This window comes from Anomaloglossus baeobatrachus, chromosome 10 (genome assembly GCF_048569485.1).
Source record: "Anomaloglossus baeobatrachus isolate aAnoBae1 chromosome 10, aAnoBae1.hap1, whole genome shotgun sequence".
Lineage (NCBI taxonomy): Eukaryota > Metazoa > Chordata > Amphibia > Anura > Aromobatidae > Anomaloglossus > Anomaloglossus baeobatrachus.
In genome coordinates this window covers 170,687,753-170,701,004 of record NC_134362.1, presented here as the reverse complement: position 1 = coordinate 170,701,004, position 13,252 = coordinate 170,687,753, and the positions used below count along the sequence as shown (strand labels likewise).

Here is a 13,252-nt window from a genome sequence, read left to right as displayed (position 1 = left end):
GTGAACACCCTCAGTCTTCATATGTCCAGCCCTGAAGTTTCAGTTTTTGTCTGGCCAAACATTGGGGAAGAGTTATAAAAACTGTATAATAGAATATTGGAATAGACAGTCTAAAAATGCTCCAAATGTGTTATGTAGTAATTGTTATTGCTTGACGTTCCACATGCATCACTTCTGCACACATTCCTTGATCAATCACAGCATATTGATGACTTATCGGTATTGGATCGGTGGTTGTCACCCCCACCAATCAGATGTTATTTGATCCAGCGACGGTCGGATGTAGACACTTTGAATGGAGAGGAACCATTCAGTGTGTAGTAGCCACTGTCGGGTTCTGCAGAACAGCTCCTAATCCAAAGGACCGATCTGCCCTAAAGCACCGAGCCGCCCCCCTCAGATAAATACCAGATGATTGATATGGGGGACCGGTTTTGGCTGCTGAAATTCAGCAAATTGGATCCTTTTACCACCCAATGTCATCTGTTGAGAAAGAGTCAAAAGGCCCCATACACATTAATGTCAGCCAATCCTGCTAGTATCAGTGGGTTTAGTCTGTATGGGGGCCTATAGTCCCATCTTAGGCTGAGTTTACATGTCCTGTAATGATCCATTAGAACGTAACCTGCGGAGATCCATTAGCAAAATGATTTCTGCCAGATCCGTTTTTTTTCAACATAGGAGTCTATGGAGAACAGATCCATTAACAGATTGCTGTTTGTCTTTCATTTGTAATGGATCCTGTAAGAAAACAACGGATCCGTTACAAATCTAAGAATAACAGATGGCTAAATAGTGATTTGTCTTCCATGGATTCCCATGTTAATAATAATAATAATAATATATAATAATATTTATTCATTTATATAGTGCTGTTAATTCCACAGCGCTTTACATACAATGGCAACACTGTCCCCATTGGGGCTCACAATCTAGGTTCCCTGTGAGTATGGGTTTTTTTTTTGGAGTGTGGGAGGAAACTGGAGAACCCGAAGGAAACCCACGCAAACACGGGGAGAACATACAAACTCCTTGCAGATCGTGTCCTTAGTGGGATTTGAACCCAGGACCCCAGCGCTGCAAGACTGCAGTGCTAACCACTGAGCCACCACAAGACTGCCGTGCTAACCACTGAGCCACCACAAGACTGCCGTGCTAACCACTGAGCCACCACAAGACTGCCGTGCTAACCACTGAGCCACAAGACTGCAGTGCTAACCACTGAGCCACCACAAGACTGCCGTGCTAACCACTGAGCCACAAGACTGCAGTGCTAACCACTGAGCCACCACAAGACTGAAGTGCTAACCACTGAGCCACCACAAGACTGCAGTGCTAACCACTGAGCCACCACAAGACTGCAGTGCTAACCACTGAGCCACCACAAGACTGCAGTGCTAACCACTGAGCCACCACAAGACTGCAGTGCTAACCACTGAGCCACTGTGCCGCTCAGTTAAAAAACAAATCCAGCAGACATCAGTTATTTAACAACGGACAAAAAGTTGTGTTTGCAGAACTTTTTTTTGCCAATGGATCTCTGCAGGATCCGTTCTAAGGGATGATTACTGGACATGTGAACTCAGCCTTAGCTGGAAAAAACCTAATTAATATAATAAATGATTTGTATACTTCTGCTTTACCAGTCTGGTGGATATCAGGAATGGGGATGGCGGCTGTACACGCAGCTGTAGATATAACAGCACAATCATACTTACAAGCTGTCATGACACAGTATCCACACGCCACAAAGCAGGAGACACATTATAGTGGAGCTGTCATCAAACTTCACAAGACAAGCTGCATACATAATGAATCAGATCTCATGCAGACAGGCCGGGATACATATAACATGTCAGAATGGCTGTGACTGTAGCACCACAGATCCGGGGCACAGGCCCGTGGACTTCTTGCTCAGTGCCACTTTTCACTATATCAGGGTCAACATGACAACGATACAATTTCAGTCCTGTGGCTCCCTGCCGTGCGGCCTACAGAACGTCAGCGTCCATCCGCAAGTGGTGCAATGCTGTCCAAACATTTCAGGCCCACTATGTGCAGGACAAAAGAGATTAGGTGACAGTAAGCTTTGTTGTGTGTGTGGGCCATTGCATAAAGAGGACCTTATTGCTTGGAGGGGGCACACAGGGGGCATTATTGATTGGAGGGGGCACACAGGGGGCATTATTGATTGGAGGGGGCACACAGGGGGCATTATTGATTGGAGGGGCACACAGTGGGCATTAATAATTGGAGCAAGCACACAGGGGGCAATATTGATTGGAGGGGGCACACAGTGGGCATTAATGATTGGAGCGGGCACACAGGGGGCATTATTGATTGGAGGGGGCACACAGGGGGCATAATTGCTTGCAGGGAACACAAAGGGGGCATTATTGATTGGAGGGGGTACACAGGGGGAATTATTGATTGGAGGGGGTACACAGGGGAAATTATTGATTGGAGGGGGCACACAGGGGGGTATTATTGCTTGGAGGAGGCACACAGGGGGCATTATTGCTTGGAGGGGGTACACAGGGGGAATTATTGATTGGAGGGGGTACACAGGGGAAATTATTGATTGGAGGGGGCACACAGGAGGCATTATTGATTGGAGGGGGCAGACAGGGGACATAATTGCTTGGAGGGGACACACAGGGGGCATTATTGTTTGGAGGGTGTACACAGGGGTAATTATTGATTGGAGGGGGCACACAGTGGGCATTATTGATTGGAGAGGGCACACATGGGGCATTATTGATTGGAGGGGACACACAGGGGCCATAATTGCTTGGAGTGGGCACACAGGGGGCATTATTGATTGGAGGGGGCAGACGGGGCATAATTGCTTGGACAGGACACACAGGGGGCATTATTCATTGGAGGGGGTACACAGGGGGCATTATTCATTGGAGGGGGCACACAGGGGGCATTATTGCTTGGAGGGGGTACACAGGGGGCATTACTGATTGGAGGGGGCACACAGAGGGCATTATTGCTTGTAGCGGGCACGCCGGGGGGGGGAATTATGACTTAAAGCGGGCATACAGGGGACATTATGGCTTAAAGATTGCATGCACTGGGCATTATTGCTTTTAGGGGACATGAACAGGAATCATTGCTTGGAAGGGGCATTATTGCTTGAAGCAAGCACCCTGGGGGAATTATGGCTTAAAGAGGGCATGCAGGGGGAATCATTGTTTGGAGGGGGCATCATTGCTTAGAGGGTGCATGCAGGGGGCATTATGACTTAGAAGGGGCATTATTGCTTTGAAGCGGCATTATTGCTTGGAGCAAGCATGCTGGGGGAATTATGGCTTAAAGGGGACATGCGGGGGGAATCATTGTTTGGAGGGGGCATCATTGTTTAGAGGGGGCATTATTGCCTGGAGGGGGCATTATTGCTTGAAGCGAGCATGCTGGGGGAATTATGGCTTAAAGGGGCATGCGGAGGGAATCATTGTTTGTAGGGGCATCATTGTTTAGAGGGGGCATGCAGGGGGCATTATGGCTTGGAGGAGGCATTATTGCTGAAGTGGGCACGCAGGGGGAATTATGACTTAAAGGGGGCATTATTGCTTAGAGGGGGCATTATTGGTTGAAGGGGGAAGCAAACATGCAGCAGGAATTATGGCTTAAAGGGGGCATGCAGGGGGAATAATTGTTTAGAGGGGGCATCATTGCTTAGAGGGGGCATGTAGGTGGCATTATGGCTTGGAGAGGGCATGCACAGGAGTTATTGCTTGGAGGGGGCACGCAGTGGGCATTATTGCTTCAATAGGACATGCATGCATTATTGCATTGAAGGGGCACATAGGGCGCATTATGTCTTGGAGGGGGGCATGGACGGGAATGATTGGGGGACACACAATAGACATTATTACTTGCAGGCATTTTTGCTTTGAAGGAGCATGCAGGGAGCTTTCTGGGTAGAGCTGGACTCATAAAATAACAATTTTAGAATTAAGGACATTTTCAAAAAGCATTATACAGCCTTTCTGGCATGGATTTTCAAAGCAACCACACCAGCCTCATCAGGTCAAAGGGATCCATTTAATACTATGTGTTTGCATTGTGACACAGTGACAGATCCTCTTTAACAAAATGAGCACATAAAATAAAGGACATATGTCTGCAGGCTTTTTGGAGCAGCTGCAGAGCAATCCCCCTGCAGATCTGTTATGTGACGGATCAGTACATTTGTTTATAAATAATCTATGTAATTGTATCAGTTTGTATCTTTTTCCTGGATGTTTTTTGCCTAGTGTAACCATATTTGTGACAGTGCATGCTTGTGCCTCCAGATCACAATGAACAGGTGGATCCAGGGGGGCCACACTGTATAATTGCACCCCAAGACCCAATGCAGCAGCAATCTGGCATTACATACCTGTATACACAGTGGCATATCAGCAGCAGTCATTGATTAGAGGTGCTGGCTGCCAGCAGTGGCAGTGTTAATGATCTGCATGGTGGGGAGAGGAGTGGGAGGTGTGACACTAGTGTCTTTGGATGAATGAGGAATGCACCAGAGATGGAGCAGCCCTTGTACTGAGCGCACAGTCTGCAGAGCTCAGCGATGGAGCTGGACCAGCACCAGAGGCAGCATTAACCCTCTCCGGAGCTGCAGAGCGGCGCTCATCCATCCTGCGCTGTGCGCAAAGGGTTATCACCAGCACGATGCTGAGCGCCTCCTCCTCCTCCAGTGCAGCTTGTGGTTCCTGCAGGGATGTGGTGTGCGTCACGACACGTCAGCCCCAGCATCTTCCTCCTTCTATAATCCACACACTGCCCCTCTCATGTAGTGGGGAGACCGAGGAAAGCGCACGGAGCAGCTGCCTGGGGTGTATGGACACCATGCCCACCCATCGCCACCTCCTGCCACGGAACTTCAGCTGCACAGCAGTGCTGTATGGGGAAAGCCCTGAGAGCCCAGAGGATGAGGATGTCAATGATGGTGAAGAAGAGAAGGTGGAGATGACAAAGGAGAAGGAACCCAGCAAACCGATCACCAGGGGGAGAGAGGTCAATCTGGTGCCACAAAGCCCAACTGCCCGCAGAAGAGCCAAGTCCTTACCCACACCTGCTGAGAGGAGGCACCTGGAGGTTGCCGCTCCAAGAAAGAAGGAGGTACGCTTTGCAGACTCTCTGGGGCTGGAGTTAACCACAGTTCGGCATTTTAGCGATGCTGAGTTGCCAAGAGTTCCTTATCACGTTCTGGCCGGGCTGCGCTGCCGGGAAGCTTGTCCCGCGGGGGCGGAGCTTAGCACACTGTTGCTCCGCCCTACTCCTGGCACCCCTCAACTACAGCCACAATTTGAAAACCCAAGCACTAAGCCAGGCTTCCTAGACTTGGTGAGACAACGCAGAGTGTGCCTGGAGACCATAACCACCGATCCATTCAGTGTTAGTGGAGACCTCCGAGTCCTTAATCTGTCCTACGAGAAGGAGGTGATGGTGAGATACACAATCGACTCTTGGAATACTTCATCCGAAGTCATCGCCTCATACCAGCGAGGATATAGTGACAGGTATTCGGACCGATTTTCATTCAAGCTGCTTTGCCCAACTCTGTTGAATAAAGAAGGAATGATGGAGTTTGCCATCCGGTACAAGGTTTGTGGGACGGAATACTGGGATAATAACGATGGACAAAACTACAAGGTGAAGAGTCAGAGAGCCACTGTGTCTCCTCCAAAGGAGTATGAAAACGCATGGATTCACTTCATTTAGGGCTGCGCAGGGTTGGGGAAGGCACCGGATGAGTTGGCCTTCAGATCACTACACTATATTAGAAGATCCAAGATGGGGCCCCCATTCAAGGTCACTGAGGCGAGGAGATGATGAGGTTCCAAGGGAAGATTCATATAAGATACTGGGTCATTATTAGTCTAGTACAGGAACTCTTAATATCTGGTCACAAGGTCTACGTTAACGACCCACCATTGGAACATAGGTTACTGTAGAAGACAACGATTAATTAAGCTCGTACAAGTTTGGTCGTAATTTATTCCAAAAAAATGCAATAAGGTTCGGTAAGTGGTATGTTGTGAGTAGCGGGATTGTCAAATGCCACATTGCCTTTCAAGAATAGGATACTTTTAATTGTCACCAAGAGATTCTGGAGAAGAAGACCATCGACAACTATCATCATGGTCACCAATCACTACAGAGATGACGTTGTATAAAGGACAACGACCCATAAAGACCCTTTATTTCCAATTTGAAGACTTTTTTGAAAAATATCAGTCTTCATCATCACGCTTATATGGAAGAAATCTGCCTGGAAATCTCGCTCATTTGCTTCAGTTCCTCAGTGATATCGATAGCCATGTTTTAGAGATCACCACCTCACCTAAGAACCTGCACCAGCGACCACATCCAGTGGAAGCAAACGTGTCCTCCTACTGCATCAGTGTTTATGTATGTCACATATTCCTATAGCTGCTGATTATATTCTCCGAAATACTTTGCCTCCACTGTGTGTTGGTAACGGTGCAAATCTACCACTTTAGTACTATGGTGCTTTTTTTTTTTGTTCTTAACCACCTGTGTGATATGTCTTTTTTAAGTGTTATCTACTGATAAATATGTTCATTGCCTAAACTGTAGCTCGAGAGCCACATGTGGCTTGCGGGCCCATGATGTGTGGCTCATGGCTGTCTGCCAACTTGGTGCATTTGCATCAGGCCTTGGAAACAGCTATGACGAGCAGGTCTCCAGAGGGTGATATTTGTGAGTAGCCTCACATAGAAGAGGAGATCTGAATGGAGGTAGGAACCTCTGGATCTTGGTATACTGCCTCGGTGTGGTGATTTCTGTGGGAAAGCTATGGCTGTCATTATATTGTAATGGGGGTTCTTGGTGTCACTGCTGTATGGGGGGACGGGATGCGGCTCGTGACCCTCTCAGAGTTGAATATGGCTCGCGACCCTCTCTCAGAGCTGGATGTGGCTCGCGACTCTCTTAGAGCTGGATGCAGCTCGCGACCCTCTCTCAGGGCTGATGTGGCTCGGGACCCTCTCTTAGGGCTGATGCGGCTCGCGAACCTCTCTCAGGGCTGATGCGGCTCGCGACCCTCTCTCAGAGTTGAATATGGCTCTCGACCCTCACTCAGAGCTGGCTGTTACTTGCGGCCCTCTCTCAGAGCTGGATGTGGCTCGCGAGTCTCTCTCAGATCTGATGCGGCTTACGACCCTCTCTCAGGACTGATGAGCTTGCGACCCTCTCTCAGAGCTGGATGCGGCTCGTGACCCTTGCGGCTCGTGACCCTCTCTCAGAGCTGGATGTGGCTCGCGACCCTCTCTCAGATCTGATGCGGCTTACGACCCTCTCTCAGGACTGATGCGGCTTGCGACCCTCTCTCAGAGCTGGATGCGGCTCGCAACCCTCTCTCAGAGGTGGATGCGGCTCGTGACCCTCTCTCAGAGGTGGATGCGGCTCGTGACCCTCTCTCAGAGGTGGATGCGGCTCGTGACCCTCTCTCAGAGCTGGGTGCGGCTCATGACCCTCACTCAGAGCTGGATGTGACTTGCGGCCGCCTCTCAAATGGATGCGGCTCGCGACCTTCTCTCAGGGCTGATGCGGCTCGCTATTCTCTCTCAGAACTGGTTGTGGCTCATGGCCCTCTCTCAGAGCTGGATGTGGTTTGCAAACCTCTCTCTGAGCTGGATGCAGCTTGCGACTCTCTCTCGGAACTAGATGCGGCTCGCGACCCTCTCTCAGTGCTGAATGTGGCTCGTGACCCTCTCTAAAAGCTGGTTGCGGCTCGCAACCCTCTCTCAGAGCTGGACGTAGCCCGCGACCCTCTCTCAGAGCTGGATGCTGCTTGCGACCCTCTCTCAGAGCTGGATGTGGCTCAACACCCTCTCTCAGAGCTGGATGTGGCTTGCAAACCTCTCTCAGAGCTAGATGGGGCTTGCGACCCTCTCTCAGAGCTGGATGTGGCTCAAAACCCTCTCTCAGAGCTGGATGTGGCTTGCAACCCTCTCTCAGAGCTAGATGGGGCTCGCGACCCTCTCTCAGAGCTGGATGTGGCTTGCGACCCTCTCTCACAGCTGGATGCGGCTTGCAACCCTATCTCAGAACTGGATGTGGCTTGTGACCCTTTTTCAGAGTTGAATGTGGCTTGAAAGATCAGAAAGGTTGGAGACCACTGACCTAAACACTTAGCTACCCAGAAGAGGACAGGCCTAGGGAGCCCTGATGGCCATTTCTAGGACTGGTGATGCCATGGCGTTTTATGGTTCTGAACGTATGGAGCCAAAACATGGCATCCATGGAACTTGATGGTCCCATAGGTTTACCTCTATGTGCCTATCACTTTACAGAGATGAGCGATTGTGCCATGCTCCATCAGATGCCTTGTCACAGTATGGAGCCACCAGTGGCACAGTGACAGCTCCGTAGCACAGAACCATATAGCGCTCTATGTGCAATGTATTCCAACAATTATCCTCTTTATGGGTCGGTTTTTGGGTTCTCACCCATTCCCAATAACCCCCAGCACTCTGCCAGCCTTGGCAAATGGTACCACGTATACCTTTCACACTTGTGCTTGTGTCATCTAATCAACTGACATTCTTTCCGGATCTTCCATAACATTTTGCGCCATTTTGCAAACAGTGGGCCTAGGGTGCCTATTGTTTTCGTTTCCCTATGTATTTGTGCTTGTATATGGCACAGGCTCGGTGCATGCCCGGCTCTGCAGTCACATTGAGTGCGGAGCTGTGTAAAACAGGTCACCGGTGAATAATTTATGGATTCTGCACCGTGCATTGCCATATGTAGGCTCGCTTGCTTTCCTCTCTTTTATATTTAGACTCTGAGGTCAGAGAAGGTGGACTGTAGACAGACGTGTGTTATCTCCACCACTTTTCACCATGGCATTGTTATATAACAGGCACCGGTTTACGTCTGTGCACAATTTACAGTGTTTACTATATTAGTAGCTGAAGATTCTTCACGACTTTTGTGGTCCGCTGCCTTACACGGGTGCAGTTACGGGGGCCGTGGACCCAAACGATCATTTGGGGGGGTCATGTATGAAAAGTGCTGATTTTTCCAATCATTTCGATACATTTCCATGCTTTTTTGATCAGTAAAGTGCCTAATAGTAGTTGTAGGAAGTCACACATGAGATCATGGGGGTACTGTTATATGTCTGGGAACACTCGTGTACCATTTTTTTGGGCACTTTTGATATATGCACCCCACAAATGTTTTATTCTTTTTGAGCTTTGACACAAATCTTGATAGATACCATTGATTTATGATGCGTAAATCAGATTTCCATTGGGTTTTCATGCTTTGGATACCGCAGGGGCGGGCACAGAGCGGAGGGCAGTCCAATAGCTCCTCACTGTTCTGCTTGCGTTGGAGCTGGAGGTCGCCCCCTTACCTCTTGATCCTCTGTGGTTGAACCAAAGGAATGACCGCCCCTATTTGATCAACAGATTAACAAATTGCAACTATGACTAGTTCCCAAAGTAATTTCTACAAGGATTTTGCTCCATATTTGCAGATTTTTTTAGGGAAAGAAGGCCTCAAGTCAATTGACCACTGGTTTTTGTTCCATTCTCAGCCCTTGGGGGGGGGGCAGTGAGATTACTGGTGGGATGTCCAGAAACAAATCTGCTCCCATGGCCACTATATTATCTCAAATATTGCTAATTTTTACAAATTCCACAATCACTTACATAATAATTTATATATATATATATATATATATATATATATATATATATAAAAAATGTATATAAATATATATATATATGTATACATTTGTATATATATATATATATATATATATATATATATATGTATATGTATATATATATATATATATATATATATATATATATATATGTATATATATATATGTGTATATATATATATATGTGTGTATATGTATATACTGTATATGTATATATATGTATATATATATATATATATATATGTATATATATGTGTATATATACGGTATATATGTGTGTGTATATGTATATACTGTATATATGTGTATATATATATATATATATATATATATATATATATTGGATGAGAACTTTTTTTTGCTCCTCTATGTCTATTTTCTTGACATGTTTGTTTTGGTAAATATTTACTATCACTTCTCTCTCCTCTAATTGCTAAAGGATATATGTGAATAAATTGACAATTGGGTGTGTCCTTACAGTGTCCATACTGATTGCAGGGACAATCCCCCGTCCAACGACTAGGAGCATATTATCACTTTGTTGCCAATTTACATTTCCTAAAGGCAAAAACTGCATAATATACAGTTGCTCCAGAATTGCTATTTCACATGGAATTCAAATATTTACTAAAATAGACATATCAGGAGAAATGAATCTGTTAGCAGGTTTCTGCTATGTAATCTGAGAGCAGCATAGTATACGGACAGAGACTCCGATTCCAGCAAAGTGTCACGTACTGGGCTGTGTTTTGCTGTTTCAATTCAATCATTGTTTTATCAGCAGGAGATTATCACTACAGAACTAGGTGTATTGTGTATCTCTTTGTTGCCAATTTACATTTCCAGGAGGCATAACACAGGAACTGCATAACATACAGTTGTTTCAGAATTGTTATTTCATGTGGAATTCAATTATTTACTAAAACAAACATGTCAAAAGAAGTGAATCTGTCAGCAGGTTATTGCTATGTAATCTGAGAGCAGCATATCATAGGCACAGAGACTCTGATTCGAACGATGTGTCACCTGCTAGGCTGTGTTTTGCTGTTTCAATGTAGTATTTTATCAGCATGAGATTATCACTACAGGACTAGGTGTCTCATGCCTCTTAGTCCAACCACACCCCCACCATTGATCACAGCCAATCACAGTGGTGTGGGCGGTTTTATACACAACTCAGCATTCCGAGACCTGCAACAGTGAAAACTGTGATTATATCACCCAATATACTAAGTGATACGTCGCCGGTATCGGGGTCTCAGCTCCTATGTCATGCTGCTTTCAGAATACATAGTAAAAACCTGCTGAAATTCCCTTTAAGCCACTAAAATTATTTACTAAAACGGAAATGTCATCAGGAGAGGTGGCAGATCACATGTAATCTGTCAGCAGGTGTTTGCCATGTAATCTGAGAGAAGCATAATGTAGGGACAGAGACCCAGATTCCAGCAATGTGTCACTTACTGGGCTGTGTTTTGCTATTTCAATTCAATCATTGTTTTATCAGCAGGAGATTATCACTATAGGACTAGGTGTCTCATGCCTTCTAGTCCAACCACGACTCCACCACTGATTAGCAGCCATCACAGTGGCGTGGGTGGGGTTATATACAGCTCAGCATTCCGAGACTTGCAACAGAGAATAAAGTGAATCTGTCAGCAGGTTTTTGCTATGTAATCTGTGAGCGGCATAATGTTGCTGATTCCAGCGATGTGTCACTTACTGGGCTATGTTTTGCTGTTTCAATACAATCATTGTTTTATCAGCAGGAGATTATCACTACAGGACTAAATGTCTCATGCCTCCTAGTTCAATCACGCCCCCACCACTTATTAGTAGCCAATCACAGTGGTGTGGGCGGGGTTATACACAACTCAACATTCCGAGACCTGCAGCAGAGAAAACTGTGATTTTATCACAACTGCTGCACTCATTATACTAAGTGATACGTCACCGGAATCAGGGTCTCAGCCCCTACATCATGCTGCTGTCAGATTACATAGCAAAAACCTGCTGAAATTCCCTTTGAGCCACTAAAACAAATTATATGTCCCTTTTAACTGAGTCTAGCTGCTGAGACTGGAAAACCTATTATATATGTAATCTGCATGATGTTACTGGTGTCTTCTGCAGAGGCGCAGATCACATTGCAGGCGACACGTCGTCCACCTTGTATTCAGTATCTTCTGGCGTAATTGAGGCTGGTGACAGCTGAGCCATTACACCGTCCTTCTGCTTCTCAGCCGGCAGCGTTCGATTCCTCACGTCCGCAAAAGCTTCTCGAGCTACGTCATTCCATACGTTTCTTGCAATTCTATTATGGGCAAGGATTTCAATTTCCTAAAGGAGCGGCATTCATCGTTTCGCCAGGAAATTTTCTAATATTCTCGGCTATATTTAACATTGAAGCAGTTGGGTGTGGGTGGCGTCGTTCACGTCCCCTCCGTGCGCTCGACATCAGTCACATACTGTAAAAGGTTATTTGAGAAGTGAATAGATCAGCGTGAAACATAAAAAAACGCAGATTTTGTTCTCTCGGCGGGATCTGTATAGACTGTAGGAGCGTTTATAAGCGCTCGTAATACACGGCAATAGGAATTTTTGCAGCCAAGTGAGCGTATGTTGTTGTTTATGTTGCAAATTTAGAAATGTCCATGCGGACTATGATCACCGGACTGGGAGGCCGACCTCACAGATTGAGGAGAACCCACCTGGTTCGAGTCCTTTTGAGACTTACATAGACTCAATGCAGTGGGAACCATCTTGGGCCCCCTTGGCATTGCCATGCTCCTCTAATAAGAGGTTGGCATCGTCATATCTGAAAAATGGTGCATGGCGTTGTGAGAATGAACACTCTTACTAAAGCAATAGGCAGCATATTATGTTATTATTTGATATTTTGTGCATGTGGATTACCTGGTAATTCTGGTACTAATATATATATTGTGCGGATATGAGATTTACTGATTACTGCTTGGTGTAGTTCTGAAAAAAAGGTTCTATAAAAAAAGATAGAAAACACCTAGACATCTGTACGGCTTTCCTGACATCTCGGATGGATGCTACCCTATAGGCACACAGTGGCACATGCCCTACATACCAGCTAACAGGCTTGGACTGGCCACCGGAGAGCAGGAGAATCCTCTGGTGGGCCCTCCTGCATAATCAGTAGTTGGCACAATACACTTTTCTAGAAAAAAAAACCTGACAACTGTATGGCTTTCCTGACACATCGGATGGCTGCTACCCTATAGGCACACAGTGGCACATGCCCTGCTTACCAACTAGCAGGCTGGGACTAGCCCACCAGAGGGCAGGAGAATCCTCTGGTGGGCCCTCCTGCATAATCAGTAGTTGACACAATACAGTTTTCTATAAAAAAAAGATCTAGACATCTGTATGGCTTTCCTGACACCATGGATGGATGCTACCCTATAGGCACACAGTGGCACATGCCCTACATACCAGCTAGCAGGCTTGGACTGGCCACCGGAGAGCAGGAGACTCCTCTGGTGGGCCCTCCTGCATAATCAGTAG

General features: G+C 46.5%; 2 protein-coding genes across 3 annotated transcripts in view; one reads left to right on the top strand and one right to left on the bottom strand.

The window, feature by feature from the left end:
• Positions 1-5,159, bottom strand: part of C10H16orf46 (chromosome 10 C16orf46 homolog) — a 34,196-nt gene extending 29,037 nt beyond the window's left edge. Inside the window, exon 1 of one of the 2 annotated variants that reach the window (XM_075325841.1) lies at positions 5,078-5,159. The gene's annotated coding sequence lies outside the window, so the exon portion shown is untranslated. Of the gene's footprint in view, positions 1-4,390; positions 5,050-5,077 lie in introns of those variants that run through there. The other variant, XM_075325836.1, reaches the window with a different exon arrangement.
• LOC142254662 (protein phosphatase 1 regulatory subunit 3E-like) lies at positions 4,551-9,683 on the top strand. Its single transcript, XM_075325842.1, has one exon. It carries the CDS (start codon positions 4,681-4,683, stop codon positions 5,731-5,733), a length of 1,053 nt encoding a protein of 350 aa, XP_075181957.1. The 5' UTR covers positions 4,551-4,680; the 3' UTR covers positions 5,734-9,683.
• The last annotated feature ends 3,569 nt before the right edge of the window (positions 9,684-13,252 follow it).

Excerpts from the sequence above, each read along its gene's own strand:
- LOC142254662 (XM_075325842.1), top strand. The coding sequence starts at position 4,681 with ATGCTGAGCGCCTCCTCCTCCTCCAGTGCAGCTTGTGGTTCCTGCAGG.